The following is a 19,350-nucleotide window of genomic DNA, read 5'->3' as shown; positions in this document are numbered from 1 at the left end:
ATGACAGAAGAAAACAAGGTGAGAAGGGTAGTCATGTGCAGAGTGCAATTAAACCTGATTTTTAAATGCCACCTGCTCAACAAGTTCAAACACAGATGAGCAGGAGATATTTTGATCTGCTGTTGGGAGAGAGAGAAGAGAAATAGACATGTTCACGTCATATTATACTTACTTTCCTTACCATTCCATGACTTGTAAATACTGTTCATGTCAACATCTCCAAGTAGTGATTTTGACTTTGATTGGCATTCAACTTGACGCCAAAGTTTCTTAAAGGCAAATAGACAAGAATGTCTCACATTGTCCATCAATCAAGATAAGTACACTTCACTGAGATAGTAATGGAGCAAACTATTAGATGCAAAACTGCCTATAGGCTATAAACAGATTAATTATTACTATAGTGACAGTTTGGAGCAAATTACTGAAATGTATTCAAAAATATAAATGATAAACACATCTGTAACATATGATGTGTCTCGCTATTTTCGTCAGGCTTTGGCAGCAGCAGTTTTTTAAGGGGATAGTGCACCCCTTAATAAAAAAGTATTTTTCTTTCTATTATCTGTAGTGCTATTTCTAAATGTAGATTGTTTTGGAGATATCAGCTATAAAGATGTCCACCTTCTTGTGAATATAATGGAACTACATGACACTTTGCTTGAGGTCCTAAAAATACAGTGTAAGAACTCAACAGCAAAGTTTATTTCCAGAAATAATCAGTTGTGAGCAGTTCTATGCCGGAAGTATTTCCTTTATACCAAACTACAGTATAGTAAGGAAGTTTGGAACTACTCCTCTACAAGAGGCTTTTCATGACAGTCCAAGATGTAAATGTTATTGGCATCCTCCATGTTTGAGCTGTAATGTTAGCTTGCTCATCTGAGCTAATTAGCCCCTTTTGTACGGTGTTACAGTAAAACACTTTGATTGATAAATAGCACTCCTGGTAAGAGAAAAAACATATGACTTCCCCTTTAAGATAAGCTTTGGCTAGACCAGGAACCAGACCATTACACTAATCTAACTGACTGATGATGAAGCCATTAAAGAGTTATAGGTGAGCTGTAGACTTAAGGTGACTTTAGGTCAGTCTATGACTACTCCCAGATTCCTGTGCAATGCACCACCCTTTACTTTATTACTTTATTCTGTCATCCAGCTTGCGCACGTCTTATTACAGAACAGATATGCATTTTAATCAATACAGGACTGACGTTGCTGCTGTCACACTGATGATTTGCTGCTCTTGCTGCACCTGTTATTTCAGAGTGTCATTTAATCAACATTTTATATTATATGCTATGCACCATTTTCAAGTTGTTCCTACAGGCTGTGTACATTAATTAGACTGCCACTCAAATCACTTTTTGCCCACTCAGCGAACAAAAGCTGTTTACTTGCTCATAAACTTTAAAAGCTGAATTTAAGAAGATTCTGTTCTCGATTCATTATGGGTAAAATGCCATCCAACGCCTAACTCTGCACTTGGGGTTTTTTCAGAAGCCCACATTCTGTACTCTTTCTCTTTCTATCTCTCTATTTAGATGAGTTATTGGGTAATGTCAGTTTCTTTAAGATGAACTACCCCTTAAAGACACTACACCTTGGTAAAAGACACTAATAAACAAGTATGAATAGACTGAGCTGATCTAACTGAAGACAGGTTGAAACATATCATGTAACTTGTGCGCATGCTTATGGTGTTGAGAGAAGTGTCTGGGAATTTAATATGCTCTGTTTGCTTCTCCTTGGCTGGCTGGTCTCAGTCTTGATCCCAACAGTGAGTCTGGGCGTGAGTCTGTGTGACTGTGTGCGTGTCGGTAATATATTTGCATTCGTGTGAGCGTGTGTGTATCCGTGCATGTGCCTGCACACACTTGTATACACCTGCAGTGGCTAGGATAGTCACTCTTGTGCATGGCAACAAAAATTATACTTGGCAGTTATGAAGAATGAATCATAAAAATGTGTGAAAGCAGAAACACACACACACACACACACACACACACCTGGGGCTGGATGGTAAAAGTGATAAGGAGACTTGCAGGTGGGAGAGTGGGAGTGAAGTAGAGACAAATGATGGATGACAAATAGAAAGGCATCCATTTGTAACAAGGAAGTACTTTATGGCAAATTAGTTATGAACTCATGTGGTTTTATTTCTCTTTACTCTGGTTTCCACTGGCAACCACGGAAAACAATACACAAATCACTATTCTCTCTCTCTCTCTCTCTCTCTCTCTCTCTCTCTCTCTCTCTCTCTCTCTCTCTCTCTCTCTGTCTCTCTGTCTCTCTCTCTCTGTGTGTGTGTTGGGTAATATGTCAAGTCTACTATGTGCGAAGTCAAACAGCCCTCAAAGCCAACATGTGAGGTATTAGCACAGATCCAACTTCAAGTTCACATTACCACATCAAACAGACAGACTGACACACACACACACACACACACACACACACACACACACACGCATATTTTATCCGCATTGGAGGGGAACTCTCGCTGGTAGAATATGACCTCTATCAGCTCCAATGGTGGCTCAACTTTCCTGTGGCGCTCATGACAACAAGATAAACAAAACAACAATATTAATGTGTCAATGAACACACACACACACACACACACACACACACACACACACACACACATACATACAATATGACAAAGTTTATTTGGTAATCAACAATAACATGTTGGAGCAGTAGCATAGCAACCCACACATACAAATGAAACACAGAGACACATTGCTTTTCTGAATTTGGTTTTTAAATTGACAAGCTGGAGGACAAATTAATTCTCACATCCTTGGAGTTCATTCAGTTAGCCATAATATGATATCATTGTTTGTTCTTGTAGTTGGTGTGTGTGCCTGTGTGCCTGTGTGCTGTTTTGATGATCACAATCATTGTTATGGCATCCCTGACATGGTTACCAGATAACTTGAAAACAAAATATATACAGACAGGTGTCCAACTACACAGAACATTTGCTGTAAATGATTACGGGTAATTGACTGATCTAATTAAGGTTTCATCGGAGCATTTAAACCAGCCCAAAATATATTTTAATTTAAAAAACATTAAAACTGTACATACACAGTGTTCGTTGGCTGTTATATTCGTGCTCCCTTTTGGTCACAGTAAAATGGCTTTTAGCTTTGAATGTCCTGCTACTGTGTTGATCAAAACACTCTTTTAACTCACACACATGCGCACACACAGTGGGTGAACAGATGACTCTTTGATATGGGTAAGCTTTTCATGTCACTTCTAATGATGATAGGAAATGCCAGCACAAACTCACGTGAATATGTGACCACATTTACACTGACATCATGCACTCATAAGTTAACAGATCCATATCAAATTCACCCTGACCAAAGGCAAAAGGCCTGGAACAGTTGAAGCTTGACAGTCATTTCAAGGTAAATATCAGTTCACAGCATTAATGTGTGTCCACTGTTGAGAGATGGTCTCTTGTGGCTGAGAAAAGGAATTACATCAAATTGATTTTGGCAGTTTGTTTTGAAAGCACTGCTGATGATTTCCCACAGTGGTTGTGCTTCTAGAAAAATAATAACAGATGAAGCAGCAACATATTGTTGTATACAAAGATACTAACAATGTAAGCAGTAAAACACCAAAAACAAAAATTTTAGATCCAGTAAAGCAAATAAGGGCCTTAAAGCTATTATTTTTTTAGATGTTGGTTAATTTGCATAATTGGATATGAAGGGAAAGGATGTCCAAAAGTTAAGGGTCAGCAATACTAAAATTGCAATCACCCTTGAGTTTGAGCCCAGTACTAAAACTACAGGATAAACAGACATGCAGAACAGAACATTTTGTACACAGTGTGGGGCAGAAAATAAGCCTACTGGCTTTGTAACGTTGACCTTCAGTCCAAATCTCTGAAAATACGAAGGAGCACGAAACTGGTAAACTCTTTGACACGTACACGCCCCAGAAGGGAAAACATTTGACTCGGTAGGTCACGCTAACACGGTGGCTGGCAGATCAGTGTTGTTGACGTGTGTGTGTGTGTTGTCTGTGTGTGTGTGTGTGTGTGTGTGTGTGTGTGTGTGTGTGAGTGTGTGACATGTCCTGATGAGGCAGTTGATTTGGGCTGCTGGTAGGGGGTACTCTAATCTGGCACGCACTCACTGGCACTGCTCTACCTAGTTATTCCACTGACAGCCACTGCCCTGGGAACAGGAGCTCAAACTCACGCACACAGAGCACACACAGATTCATATAAAGAATACACACACACAAAATTTACACACACATTCATGCAAACACACACACGCACGCACGCACCCCTCTCGAGGCAATGTTCTTTCTGATCTCGCTTTGGGACTGGTGGGGACAGATGGGTGAACAGTGGGAGTCTGGGCTGCCATCACTCGAAAAGCAAAGGCATGCACGCACAAATACACACATTTCTCACACACACACACACACACACACACACAAATGGATACAAACAGACACAGGATCACAGGATCACCCTGACTTGGTCAGAAAGTGGCAAACATATAAACAGACAGGCTAAAATGCTCACGGAAAAGTCTAAACTCGCTCTGTCTCAATCACACACTCACACACACACACACACACACACACGCACACACAGGGACGCATGCATTAGCTAAGCCACAACCACACACATACTTATTTATGTGTAAACACGCGCTCATTCACACGCACAGAAAGGATTACTAGAAACATGCCCACTTGTTCACCCAACATTGCTCTCAGCCGTCCCTCTGTACGTCCCCCTACCAGACGAAGTTTATCACACAGATAGAGGGAAAACATGCATTGTTTTTATTTGACGTTGATTTAACCAAGATGGTCTCTTGCAAATAAGAATCTTTTGAAGTACAGGCCCAAATAGCTTCATAAATGCATGACATGCCTGACCACATTTATAGAGAAAGAAAACCTTGCATTGAAACAATTGACTAAAATAAGCTTTTGCTTACACACACATACAAAATGTTGTATTTCATGGATCAAAATGGGAACAGAACACAGAATGAAGAAAGACAGTCCCCTGTGCATGGATGATTGTTCTTGACCTTTGGAAACAATATGTGGTTAAGGTCATCTCAGCTGAAAGGCCCACTTACTGATGATGCTGAGCTTTTAGCTGTATCTTAATTCAGTGATGTCATCACATGACCTAAATTTGAACTCTTGGTCAGGTGATATGTATTGTACAGTATATATTAATTAAAATCTTAGAATAATTAATAAATGCACATTTGAGCTTATTTTAGCATATAAATGTGATTTTCTTTCTTAGTTTTGATTATTTGTCATTAAAAAGTAACATGCTTCTGTTGTAGCTCATCGGTAAGTTTATGATTTTTGTTTTAATATGTAATCAGAGTGACATTTCTTAGCCTATTTGGTTTTCATATTAGTAGATTTTTTTCCTAACTGTAATTTTTTTGCATACTGTCTATGTGTCAAAATGAATGATAAGTGATTTGTTTGCTGGTTAACAGTCATAGGGCACTACCCAAAGGTACACACTGTCTGCAGATCAATATCTCTAACACCCATTTTACAATAGTCACACCCAATACAACATGAAGGAACAGTGCGTTCCTTTACTAGTGGATATAAATCATCAGTGAAGGGTGTTATTGTGTAATTATAGGTTGCATACCTGTTATAAAATGTGTACTGGACACTATGTACTGGGTCACTTACCATTGATGTTCCTTTCATTGTTATATAAACAATGGCGTGTTGGTCTGTACTTAAAGATAATTCTGCTGTTTGTCTTACCGGATATTTTCATCGTTTATGGTCTCTGAATGACTTGCAGAAAGCAGAAAACCCCCTGGCAGGAACAGTGCAACTCATTCAAATTATACACTTTCTTGATTAAACTTTAGTGGTCATGATTATTACCTGTCTGGTTTTAGTCTCTGTTTGTCTCGTCTGCTTCTTGTAATACTTAGTGCTCATGATGTTTATTCCTCTCTCTGGCTGTCTGTCTGGCTGTCACTGCTTATTTGTGGTGTTTTAGGAAAGAACAGGATGTGTTGTCTCTGTTGTTAGGTGTCCAGGTCACACAATCTCACTGTTTATGTGTCTGGTTTGATTGCGGGAATCTGTCTGTCAGATTTGATTGCTCCTGCCTGGAAACAATCAAGTTAAAAGGCAATGCAGAGTAAAGGGCTTGTCCCAATACCTATGCTTGCAGTATTTGCAAGTGGTCAACAGTACTTTATGAAGTTTAACTTATTCATGTCGGTAGATTATTATTGGTCTTAAAACTATTTTATGGCCATATTACCACCAGCAACTGGACTTTGTTGATCAGTAGACAGTCATGAATTATGGGAAATTCTTAGCTCTGAAAACTGCTCTGATGAGTGTTAGGGCTGTATATTGGCAATAATCTGGCATAAGAGGTATTATGTAGCCAGGCTGTCCATCTGTCCTATTCTCATGAACACAGTATGTCAGGAATCCCATCTGAGGCATTTCTTCAAAATTGAACTAACGTCCACTCAAGATGAACTGATTCGATTTTGGAGGTCGAAGGTCAAGGTCACTGTGACCTCACAAAACACATTTTAATCCATAACTCAAGCATCCTACGCTAATTATGGAACAATTTCACATGGATAGATAGGATGGAATGATAAAGTGATGACATTTTATGTCCAAGAGGTCAAAGGTCAATTTCACTGTGACATCATAATGTTATGCAAAAGCACTTTTCCGGCCATTATTCAACACCCCCACTCAAGAAAACAGAAGGGGGACATTGTCACCATAATTTACATCTGGCTGGATACTGAATTGGTGACATTAATTTTAGGAGCCCAATAACTGTGATAGAATATCATGGAAAAGTCGATTTCCAGTAGTTCAAGTCAAATAGCCCCTACCAAGTATTGAGTGCATATAGATGGACATACTTTTCAGAGGCCAACATTTCCATATTAAACATACTTTTTAAAATTGGTCTTTTTTGAGACACTGAATTTTAGGTCTTCATTAAATGTAAGCCATAATCATTATAATTTGAAGAAATTAACTAAATTAAGACATGAAATGTTTGTTTTGTATGTAATGGATATATATATATATATATATATATATATATAATGTGTTATTTCCATGTTTTTGAATAAGTAACCTTTTCTTTGACATTCTCATTTATTGAGATGCACGTGTAGATTTTCTGTGCTGCCCAAAAAAAAAACACTTATTAAGTCTTCACTACATACAACTCCAATTCCAAAAAAGCTGGGATGCTATATAAAAAACTAAATTAAAACTGAAACTTAGGATTAGTGTATAAATATTATATGTATATATTATATATATTTTTTTTTTTCACAGCGTCCCAGCTTTTTTGAAACGTGGTTGTATTTTATATGAGTCTTTACAGACATTGATATAAACTGCAACTTGACTGGATGATGAAGTGTGGGTTAAGTGTACTGTGTGTTGGCCAGAGTTGCCCACTACCTTGCGACTCATAAATATTCCCTTCAGTGCACAGGACTTCATGTGTGGGTAATTGATATAAGGACAGACCATCAAGTCTGTATCTCCAAGCTTCTCTTAAGATTTGTAGCACTTTGACAGTTATTCACTTACTTTCTTCTTTTTATCTCTATTTTGCACTTAATCCTTTTAATTTTTCCCTTTATGCATTGCTGACTCTGCTCATTTTCAAATAATAATTCATTATGTATTAAAGTATCTGGGGAAGCCCATCTCTTTATATCAATTACCTCTGAGGTACATTTTAATTTTTCATCTCATTCCTTTTCATCACGATCATCCTCTGCCCTCTATCATTAAAGTTGCATCATCTATAAGCTCATTTTACCCCATGGGAGTACAGTGGCATTACGTTAGGCTTAGGTTCTCTAATGAGTGAATATTGCTCATGGCTCTTCACCCTCATTCCTCTCACCCTCATTCTCTTCCTTGGCAGGCTGGCAGTTGCGGCTTCCATGAAGGAGGAGGCAGAGAAGTTACTCGGAAAAGAGAAGCAGCAAAATGAAATTCACAGGTAAGGAAACAACCAGAGAGTGAGAGGAGACTATGGCAGGATGGAGATGAAAAACAAAAAAAAAAACAGATAAAAAAAATATTGCTCTGCATCACCCTGATTGGCTGTCAGTTCCTGACCAGATGCATGGCAGGAAGGCTCGGGCAGATGGGAACCAACTGTGTGAGATGAGGGAAAACAATAAAAGAAGGAATGGAAAAACAGAGAAGAGAAAGTTAATTCCGCTGACCCACTGGTTATTTCCTGGAAATAAAGAGAGAGATTGAAAGAGACGTGACAGGAGAGGAGCAGAGAAGAGAGCTGGAGGTGAAGAAAGTGGGAGGCAAGGAGAAGTCAGGTGGGAAAAATGCTTTTCAATTAGTCTGCTGACATTGAAAACTGTTAAATGAGTAAACTATCGGATGAGGAAACGCAAGCAGTCTGTTTCTCTCTCTCTATCTGTTTTTCACTATCTTAGCCTTATCACCGTTGACAGATCTGGCTCATATCTGTTCCTCCATTTGGTGCTGTCAGCCTTATGATTTATGTCATCTGACATTATAAAACTGGCTCTCGTGACAAGCAGTGCCCGTGCTCTCCTCCACTCTGCACGCACTCACACACACACACCCACACACACACACCACAGAGAAGCTCAGAGTCTCCCCTCTCATCCCGCCTCGTATAAGACTCCTTTCATTTTTGATCACCTTAAGCCACAAACCCTGAATAAGAAAAACAACAACCACTCAACCCCGCTGAGCTCTCAAAAACTGTCACGTCACTTGCACGCAAGACCCAGCCATGTTCATGACGTTTGTCTGTGAGTATACAGGCTTGTGTGTGTTTTTGCGGCTGGTGTGTGTAACTGCATGTGTGCCCCCTGTGCCAGGGAAGTATCCTTGTGCTTCACGTGAGTCCCTGCTCACCCACCTTGGTGTGTGTGTGTGTATGTGTGTAAGGAAATAGGAAACTGTTCAGTGTGCTCATGCTCACATGTTCCTTCAAAAGTGTTCTTGGAATAACAGAATGTTCTATTCCAGCACTCGTTTTCCACGTCCGCGCTTTGCATGAGTTTGTGACTTGATTGAGCATGTGTGTGGGTGTGTGTGTGTGCACATATGTGTGTGTGACTTTGTGAGCTGAGCTAGTGATCTTTCATGTTGCTCAAAGTGCTTTTCATCTGAACATATTTCTTTGAGAGTGGGAGAGATGGAGGAGAGAGAGAGGGAGAGGGAGAGTGCTGTAAAACATGGCTGTGCCCTTTTTTAAGGACATGGTAGTTACATCAGTCCTCAGTTCCCCTATATCTCTTACATTCACCTTTTTTATTCTTCTCTTTCTCTCCATTATTTATCTATTCCTCTTTCTACCTGACATTCATTCTCTGTGTCTGTAGAAGCCTATAAATGACAAAATATACGAGTTTATAAAAATCTAATCTAATCTGCATTATTAGAGCATTCAACCAAAAAATTTGTTCGTGCAGAATTAGATGGACAAAATCGTAACATCCAAAATGTTTTTGAAATTGGGGTTGTAATTATTTATTATTAGTCAGCCTCACTTTGAATGCAAGCCTAAACAGTTTGAAGAGTCATCCTGTTCGACCCCTCTGTCCAATTTCAAAATAAAAGCTGGTACACTGGTATTTTTAAACTATATTATTTGTATTTGTCCATGTATGTATTTTTCAGATCAATCAATCAGATTGTGTTGACAATTAATTAATTAAGTCAGATTTCATATGTTGGCAATCAATTCATTTCAAGGCAGAGGATCGTTTTGGGACAGATTCTCTCAAAAGTAGTCTTAAAGGAAAACTTTCACCAATTTCCAATCGACTATGCATCATTTCAGTTTAGGTATTATGTACAGATAGAGGGTGTTTGGCGTCTATTTAGGTTCTATTGCCAGGGCCTGGAGCTCCCTGCTCATTTACTGGCAAACATCTGCTGGAAAGCACCAAACAAGTTGCCTGCAACATCTGGTATCATGGACAATGCCGGTTGAAAATTGGTAAAGTTTAATTTTAGTCATTGGTACCACTTCTAGCTTGATTTGCATCCCTTTTTAATTGGCTACATCTTTAAAGCCTGGCTATTGGCTTAACATTGCCATAGTCAAAAAGTCTCTTTTTGGGGGGTGATTTTGCCATTAATTACAAGAAATAATAATGAATACATAATTTACAGTCATGGAAAAAAAAAATATTAGACCTTTGTTTTCTTCAATAATAACCAAAATCATTATCAGGAAAACCGTGGAAAATGGCTATATCAGCTCTTAAATTAAACTATAATGAGCTATTTTTGTTGTTATCATTATATTTGTCCAAATAAATGTACTTTTAGTTGTACCAGGCATGAAAATGAACAAGAAAACAAGGGTGGTCTAATCATTTTTCCATGACTGTATAGTTGAAAGGCAGACATTTAGGAAGAGATAGAGACAACATGTAACATAGGATCAGGACTACACACTCAAAACTACACTCTCAGGAATCAAAGCCTGGCAACACTAAATGTTGACTTGCAGCCTTGAATAGAACTTGAATTTGTTCTGTGCTCACACAATTATTGTGTCACCGTTTATATACTTTCATACACTTCCATATATCTGTCTCACACATTTAAATGTCACAAAAGTAATTTGAGGTCAGTTATTGTCCAGTAGACCAGACAGTAGCAACTGGTCAAAGTTCTTTACAAGACGGAGACAAAAGTGTAAAAAAACTCTCAATCTTCTCAGGGAGTATTGTCACAGAACGTACTGTGTGCTCTTTTTCAGAAATGCTCTGCTTGAAAAGCCCACAGTTACACACACATTCACACCAGGGAGCAGTGCCCACAGTCCTCTGCTCTTACACACAAATAAAGTCCACTGGAGCATTCAGGGATTAAGAGTCAAAGTATTTGCTAAGGAGGGAGAGAGAGATCCCCACCAGTTTGAGATTCCAACTATAGTCTTTCTGAACCACATCTTTAATGCTTTAAAGTTTTATTCACACACGTGTCACTCTAACAGCACTTCTTAACAGCCACCTAGGTAGCTATTCACAGTAATATCGTATGTGACAGCTCCCATGGCATGTTTCGACATTCTAGCTGTCTGTCACATAGCAAGTATTGTCAATTTATTGAGACAAAATACTGAATCACTCTCTTCTCTCTGTGTGTCAGAGGAGTGTGTGTGCAGCAGCAGCAGGCCCTGCGAGCCACTCTCTCTGTTCTTCGATCCTCCGGCAGTGAGCTCACAGATGTACAGGGTTTCCTCAGCCAGCTGCTGAGGGCATGGCAGGCCTTCAAATCTCAGATACTGCAGCACACCACACAGGTGTTCTCAGGTAAGACACACAAACACACATGACCCAAGCTTCACATGTTAAGAAAGTATAAACAGACAGAGAGAGAAATGGAAAAGTATGTATGAGGGTAATTGATAGGACAGAGAGTGTATATTAATACAGAGCTGGAGTGGACATGAAAGAGAAATGTTGGGAAAAAAAGGAGGAAAGAGCAAATAATCTCTCAGCAGGAGTAAATATTATTTTAACTGCAGTGTGGACTTGTTTAGTTCTAAGGGCAGGACCCACAGTGGATAACTATAATGTGTGTGTGTAAATGTGTGTTTACAGTCCCTACACAAGCTCTTGTAACCTTGAAAGAGAATTTAGGCAGGAAGGAATGTGTTCATACTGTAAGTGTGTAAATGCTGTGAACTGATGAAACTGTTATGGTTAATTTAAAAAAAAAAAAAGAAACAAGATGAGTAGAATGCAGGATGTGTGTGTGTGTTCATCGCTGACAGTAAAGAGCTAACCTCCGGCTCACCTCATGGGTGGGTCTTTCTCTCTGTCGCACGTTCCAAAGAGCTGCCAAGTGTGTGTGTGTGTGTGTGTGTGTGTGCGTGTGTGTGTGTTGGAGAGGGAGGGAACAAGAGAGAATTTGATAGAGGAAGAGGAAGAAAAAGAAAGCAGTCTGCTGTTTGTATTGATGCCGTGTGAGTATGTGTTTGTTCAGTGACGTGAGCACGAAAGGCAGCTGCTGCACGAACCAACACATGCAATAAAATACACACCCAGGAATGCACACAGACACACATGTTTACAGAAACCTATATCTTTTTCCAAACAAATCTACACACTCAGACCCGCATGCCCAGGAACTAGAATTAGGGTTAACTTCATAATTTATATTGTATACTGTGCTTTGGTCTTCATTAAAGGGGACATAGAGTACATGCCAATTTTCAGGTTCATACTTGTATTTTCACATTTTTGCGTGCTTTAATGTTAAAAACACACATTATTTTTCCCAAACTGTCTGTCTGAATATGCCTGTATGCTCCCTCTGTCAGGAATGCTCTGTCACTTTAAGCCCTTTCCTAAAAAGTGCCCAGTCTGCTCTGATTGTCCCCACACTTCCTGTCTTATAATCATCGTTTGTGTTTATTTTGTCTGATTTAACCAAAAAAAGAAACTTTTCAGCAGCATGTGGTTTGCAAATCTGTATCAGATCATTTCAGTGACCAAAGTACAACAACTGCAATCAGTTTGAACTTCTGTCCTGTGTGTTTACAGGTCACAATACCACAAATCAGGTGATGATAAATACAAGACACAACACATGAAAATAAATACAATAAAGAGAAATGGCCATCATACATTTACCCATACATACATTTACAAGCCCAAGGTGATGTCCTAATGCTCGTTTTGTCCGATTTACAATCCAAGTTATTCTATTTATGATCAAATAAGACAAAGAAAACCAGCCAATTCTCCTACCTGAGAATAAAGAAGCAGACCTATGTAAATCTTTTGTAATAATTATATCAAAAGCAAAACTGAATAGTGACAACATTAAATATTTAATGCTGAAGTAGGCAGGGTTTTTTTTGTGTAATTGGTCAAAAATGCCATAATAACATTTTCAGCTTAATGCAGTTCAATGGGTCCAAGAGAACTCGGTTTTCACAAAACTGGCTACCCAGCTTTACCTTGGTTTGTTAAAACACAGAACCTGCAGAATGTGCTTGTGTGAAAACCTTTGGGCCCCGTCTGACTGAGTTGCAGAACTCTACAATGCACACACCTTAGCCAGTCACCTGTACATGACTCCAAGCTGATATGGGCGTTAGCTAGCAATTAAACTGTGCTACCTGTCTATCAGCGTTCTGTGGTTAGCATCAAACAGCAGAAGAAAAGAGAAGGAGAGAGGGGGAAAAAAAAGACAGAGAGAAACATAAGGAGGTTGCTTAATGTGAACAGATGAATGTGGTTTATGGTTAGGTGGAGAAGAAGAGGGAGGAGACGAGAGAACAACCTCAAGGGATGTGGAATTTTACAGAGAACAAGACAAAGACAAGCACTGAGAGCAGAGTGAGATGAAAACATAATTGATTTCTGTTCACTTAGTGCAGATGTCAGCGGCTGACTTGTACAACTTGATTTGAAGGTGATGGACAGAGACTTTGGGAGAGTGTGGGAGTTTTGTGTGTAAAAGAGGATAGATGGTTGTCAGGGAAATCAAGGTGAAAGGCCATGACTAAGTCTGACTAAGTGTTTATGAATGTGTGTGTGTGTGTGTGTGTGTGTGTGTGTGTGTGTGTGTGTGTGTGTGTGTGTGCGTGTGTCGGTGTGTCTGTGTGTGTGTGTGTGTGTGTGTGTGTGTGTGTGTGTGTGTGTGTGTGTGTGTCGGTCTGTGTGTGTGTGTGCGTGTGTGTATGACCGATCCTTGAACCGAAGCCATCTGCCAACACCCTGGGCTATCCTTAGACTATATGGTATCTAATTCCCTGGAAGCCAACTTTGTATGTGTGTGTGTTGATAGTGACAACAGCAATATAAAAACATCAAATATGTTCTCAGCAAAGAGTTTTCCTTTCCATCACCTCCACGTCCAGCATTCCACGTCTCTCTGTGAGCCCTGTGGTATACTATGACGCTACTATGTCATATTATACTGTTGTCAAGAGTGCTAATGTTCATGTAAGAAATGTATCTGTTGTAACATGCAAAAATCATTGAAAGATTTATGGACTGCTTCAAAAACTAGAAGGGCACTCAGAGAGCGCAGACCTCCACAGAGGCCAGTGTTGCATTCACATGCTCCCCAGGTGGTCCCATTTCCCTGAGCTGGGTAGTCGCCCCGACTTTGTTTTGTGCATGAGCTTTGAGTTGTACTGTCAAAACAACATGGACGCTGCAAAGAAGATTTGTTGTATTTTTTTCAGACCATTTAAAGAACAAATTGATAGCTGTTTCCATTATTTGGGTGACTAGGGGAAAGGAAACACATCCGGTGATCCATAAAATATGATGGGGATATCATTTTTTCAGTTATTCTTATACCACATGAATGCAGCACAAATGCCCTATCTCGCAATGTTAACAAAAGTGTAAGTTAATTCAAGGTAGGGCTGGGCGATATGGACCAAAAGTCATATCCCGATATATTTAGGCTGAATATCGATATACGATATATATCCCGATATTTTTTAGCGCAAAGTGAGAGCAAACGTCAAAACCAATTGTGACATATCACAAGTAGTTTTATTGAAACTGTTTATTTAAGTGAACATAAATAGTGTATAACAACAGTAGTACCTTTCCTTTTTTTAAAATCAAAGCTCCATAAAGTGCGCATTTAAATTAAAAAATAAATCTTAGATAAAAATAGCCTATGAAATAAAATAGGCCAATCTTTTTCTGAAATAAATATATTTATATGAGAAAAGAATAACCAACATTACAAAATAACTAAATATGACATACCATTTATATCAATCAATCAATCAACACTTTATTTCGGACACAGGGGCGGTCCATATAACAATAGAATAAAACACAATGATAAAAAAAATAAAAAATAAAATAAAATAAAATAAAGATAAAATATATAAAGAAAGAAAAAAAGATCCGGTCCAAAATGTATCGGCTTCTTCTTTGGCCCACACAACGTCCTTCCGCCATGTTTTGTGGATCGAAATCAAAATCAGTCGAGTAGATTTTCAATCAAAGTCCTTAGCAGAGGTATTAACCTGACCCTCAGCATGAGAAATTAACTGATTCCCTGACATAAGCCTCAACTGGAGTGCAGTTTAAGTATTGCTAAAATTAGTTGCTGTTACCTGGCATTAGAAACACATTTTTGTTGTTAGTTTGGCACCACTTAGTAAGTTTTTGGTAGGACAAATATTAAATTCCATTATATTCCAGTTGTAATAGCTGCACCCCTCCTGGTCCCTGCACTCCCATGGCTTTTTTCCATGCTGCTGCGGTTTAGAAGTTGGTATTGGTTTTATTACGCATAGTAAACTAGGCAGACATCCAAAAATGTTTGTGGTACCCAACCACTCTACGAATGTGATATTATGGTTTTGACTCTCATTAGAATTCCAAGGCTCATTAGAATTCAAGGTCCTGTTTGTGTGTTAATAGATAACAGTGAAGGTAACTGTAATGAACCCTGTAGTGCCACAGTGTGCTGTAGATTAGTTACTTACAGTTAGCTGCTTATACAGTACATTGCCTCATACAGTGTGAATCCAAGCATAACTGGAGGCGCCGGGTGTGTCTGTGTGTGCTTTTGTTGGTTTGTGTGAATTTGTGACCAATTAGTGTGAATTGCGAATCATTTCATGTTGAAATTAGTTAATTAGTTACAGTCTTTGTTACTGCAGAAAATAATATATTGAGTGAAAAATCTCACCAGCTGTGTGGTACAGAGTTAATACAGTTTGGTATTTTTCATTAGTTTTTCTTTTTCTTTTTTTTTCCAATTCAATTTAGTTTCAGTTCCGACAGTGGGTTTCATCATTTCAGTTTAGTTCTTACTGTTTAAAAATGTTAGGTTTTAGTCAAGTTTTTAATACCTCCAGTATTTCAGTTTTTTTTATATGTAATATGGATGAATTTTCCAGCAGACATATTTTATCATTTCAGAACAGGTGTTACAATAAAAACACAACACTTAGTGAAGGCACCCAGCTTAGACATTCCATTCTTAATAAACATTTTGTGACTGTGGTTAACTCCTGGACAGTCAGCTTATTTTATTACTATATAATGCACAGAAATCTGTCCAGTTATGTTGATGTTGTTGTGATTTGCTGGAAAAAAAAGTTGTGCGATTTTCTCTTATTTTACTGCAAACCTTCCCAGGGTTTTTATGATATTTGAGTTAAAAATGATTTTTATGAGGACCGGTCAATAGTAAAATGGAGACACATACTCGTAGTTGTAACACTTTTCCATAGGGTTAATAGCAGTGTACTGTGATAGACATGTACTTTAACTGCAGCTCTGCAAACAACCTGCCCAGTAACAATACTGTAAAATTGTTACAGTACCTTGGTGGCCAGCTGCCAGTAAGTTACTATCATATTTACAGCCACACTGTGTGTGTGTGTGTGTGTGTGTGTGTGTGTGTAAGCACTGAGACACATGATAGAAGCACTGTAGAGAAAGTCAGACATGTTGCTTTGCTTTCATTGCAGAGTCTTCTGCTCCATCTAGTATTTATACAACTATTTCTGTGTGTCTGTTACTGTGTGTATTTTTGTGCTGCTGTGTGTCTTCTACTGCAAGTGCTTCTTTGTGTGTTCTGTGTAGCTGTGTGTGTGTGTGTGTGTGTGTGTGTGTGTGTGTGTGTATGTGTGTGTGCATGCTTTACCCTGGCGGACCTTGTCATGTCACAGTGACCAGAAAGCAATTATCAGTGTATTGCCGCTTTGAGGAGGACCTCCTACACTGCCCTCTTCCTGCTGAGAGAGAAAGAGGGAGGAGAGAGAGAGAGAAAAACAAGCCACAGAAACAGAGGAAGAGGATGGAATAGATGAAGAAAGGCTGAATGGATAGAGTTTGTGTAGAGAAAGATGAAGAAGAGAAAAACAATGAGAGAGAGAGCGAGGAAAACAAAGAGGGAGCGGAGCAGAATGTCAGGCTGACATTGCTGCATCAGTTTGAGAGCTGTCCAGAGTCATAGTCACTGTGCCCTGCTCCTCTGCACTGAAGGACCCTCACAGACATCTCTCTCAATATACAGTAGACACACACACACACACACACACACACACAAATACAAACACTTCTATGACACACTCCACTACCCATATTGCAAGCCTGTCGGCCATGCAAACAGCCAGTCAGACACCCACACAAAGCCTTTGTCTCTTGGCTTTTTTGGCAGTTTTTTTTCTTTGTAAAACAGCAATGCACAAAATACTTAAACTAATGTTAAAATACAGTCATGGAAAAAATGATTAGACCATCCTTGTTTTCTTTAATTTCTTGCTTCATTTTAATGCCTGGTACAACTAAAGGTACATTTGTTTGGACAAATAAAATGATAAGAACAAAAAAAGCTCATAAAAGTTTCATTTAAGAGCTGATATCTAGACATTTCAATGGTTTTCTTGATAATAACCAAAATCATTCTCAAGAAGACCATGGAAAATGTCTAGATATCAGCTCTGGGATTAAACTCTTATGAGCTATTTTTGTTGTTATCATTATATTTGTCCAAACAAATGTGCCTTTAGTTGTACCAGGCATTAAAATTAACAATACATTGAAGAAAACAAGGGTGGTCTAATCATTTTTTCCATGACTGTATATATATAATTTTTATCTTGACTAAGATTTTCCAAAAAAAAATCTTTTACAAATAAGTCATAGAGTGGTATTGAATGGGTATATATTGTATTAGCTGGTGAAAAAAAACAGACTTTTTGTATCTCGCTTCTCCTCGAAGACAACAGCCAACATGCAAATATTTGTACTAAAGACAGTTATGTATGTGCAAAACAACGTGGTGTTTCTCGAAAACGGTGGCGTGTCTTTGGTTATTCACTATTCAGACTGAGATCTTAAGTGCTTTTCTCTTGCGTGATATCCACTCCTGCCTGGAGCTGCAGTAAGTCCAGTGCTCCAGTCTGACAAGTTGCTGGCCTGACATAAGGCCTAAATATTGCAGTAAAACATTTCTTCCAGGTCTGTTTTTTAATAAATGCATTCACCGGCCTGGAAACCTGTTATGTAAATTTGAATTTTCAGGGCAAAATGACACTCTGGACCTTTGAAAGATCACAGCAGGCTCAGAATCAAGCAAGTGGAAATTAGCGGTATATATAGCTGACAAACATGCTTCCTCAAAGTATCTTCAAAATTCAAAAAAGAATTCATGCAACCATCACCGTCCAGGTGAAAATAGACCGAAGTGTAGAAACAGTAGTCATACAGCAGCTACTTTGTTTCAGACACACAACAACAAAGACTGCCAGACTGTGGTGTACAGTTTCATGGTTTCCCTTGAGCACAAACTCCCTCTTACTCCCTTCTTCTCAACACACTCCCCTCCTTCTGCTCTCCCCGTCTTTCTCATTTTCAACTGCTTCCTTGTGTATCAATTTCCCACCTCGGTTTTCTTTTCAGTCCGACTGTATTTCTCACTCTTCCGTCTCACCTCCTGACTGAGGTACTCTCATGTTTCTGTCTGGAACCTTTGTCTTTCTTTTGTTCCTCCTTCTCCTCCACCTCTTGTAGTGTTCCTCCAATCGTGTCAGTCTTATAGATAGATTCATTTGGTGTAGTGTGTCCTCCATTGCTCAAGTGTGAAGTAACAGAGTGATAGACTGTACCTGTCTGTCTCTCTCTGTAAATCATAAAGTGTTACAGCCTCTGGTGACAAGCCTGGCTTTGAGCCAGCATTATACGGAGGCAATCTTTTGTCAGCTTTTACAGCATCTTCATTGTGTCAAATAAACTGAAACCTGTGTGTGTGTGTGTGTGTGTGTGTGTGTGCGCGCGCGTCAACAGTGCTGACGGAGGAGCTCAAGCATTCCAGAGTGGAGTTACAGAAAACGAGAGAAGAGAAAGAGCGCCTAACTCAGCAGGTGATGTAAGTGTCTGCAGAATGTGGTGAAACACACAAAGTCACACACATACTGTATATTAAAAACATGCACATTCACAGATGGGGACGCAGGTGGATTTTGGTATGTGGAAAATGCCGGGTGAGGAACAGGTCACCATAGGGCTTGGCTTTTTGTATAATTTTCCTTTACCAATCAAAACCTTCTGAACAGCCACTTTGGCACCGCCCAAACCAGGAAATGCTCACGTTCCACATACCGGGCCTGTTAAGCTGCAACTACAGAGGATTTGACTTGTATACACTCATACAAAGGTCTAGTCAGGGGTTTAGGAATTCAGAAAAAATATGCCCCTGTGGCTTTTGAAAATATGCTGATGACGGAGCTCTATCAGTTCAGACATTTTGCAGCTCATGTGACATTTTTTTGCCCTTTTT

General features: G+C 39.1%; 1 protein-coding gene across 1 annotated transcript in view; it reads left to right on the top strand.

Annotated features, from left to right (window-relative positions):
- The window catches only part of lekr1 (leucine, glutamate and lysine rich 1), an 89,705-nt gene that overhangs the window by 31,197 nt on the left and 39,158 nt on the right, over nucleotides 1-19,350 (top strand). Inside the window, exons 4-6 of the mRNA XM_059332154.1 lie at nucleotides 7,979-8,056; nucleotides 11,218-11,381; nucleotides 18,858-18,939. Of these exons, the coding sequence (XP_059188137.1) occupies nucleotides 7,979-8,056; nucleotides 11,218-11,381; nucleotides 18,858-18,939 (324 nt within the window). The remainder of the gene's footprint in view (nucleotides 1-7,978; nucleotides 8,057-11,217; nucleotides 11,382-18,857; nucleotides 18,940-19,350) is intronic.

The sequence above is a fragment of the Centropristis striata genome, chromosome 4 (assembly GCF_030273125.1).
Source record: "Centropristis striata isolate RG_2023a ecotype Rhode Island chromosome 4, C.striata_1.0, whole genome shotgun sequence".
Classification (NCBI taxonomy): Eukaryota; Metazoa; Chordata; class Actinopteri; order Perciformes; family Serranidae; genus Centropristis; species Centropristis striata.
The sequence above is the reverse complement of the archived record's forward strand: the minus strand, read 5'-3'. Positions and strand labels throughout refer to the sequence as shown.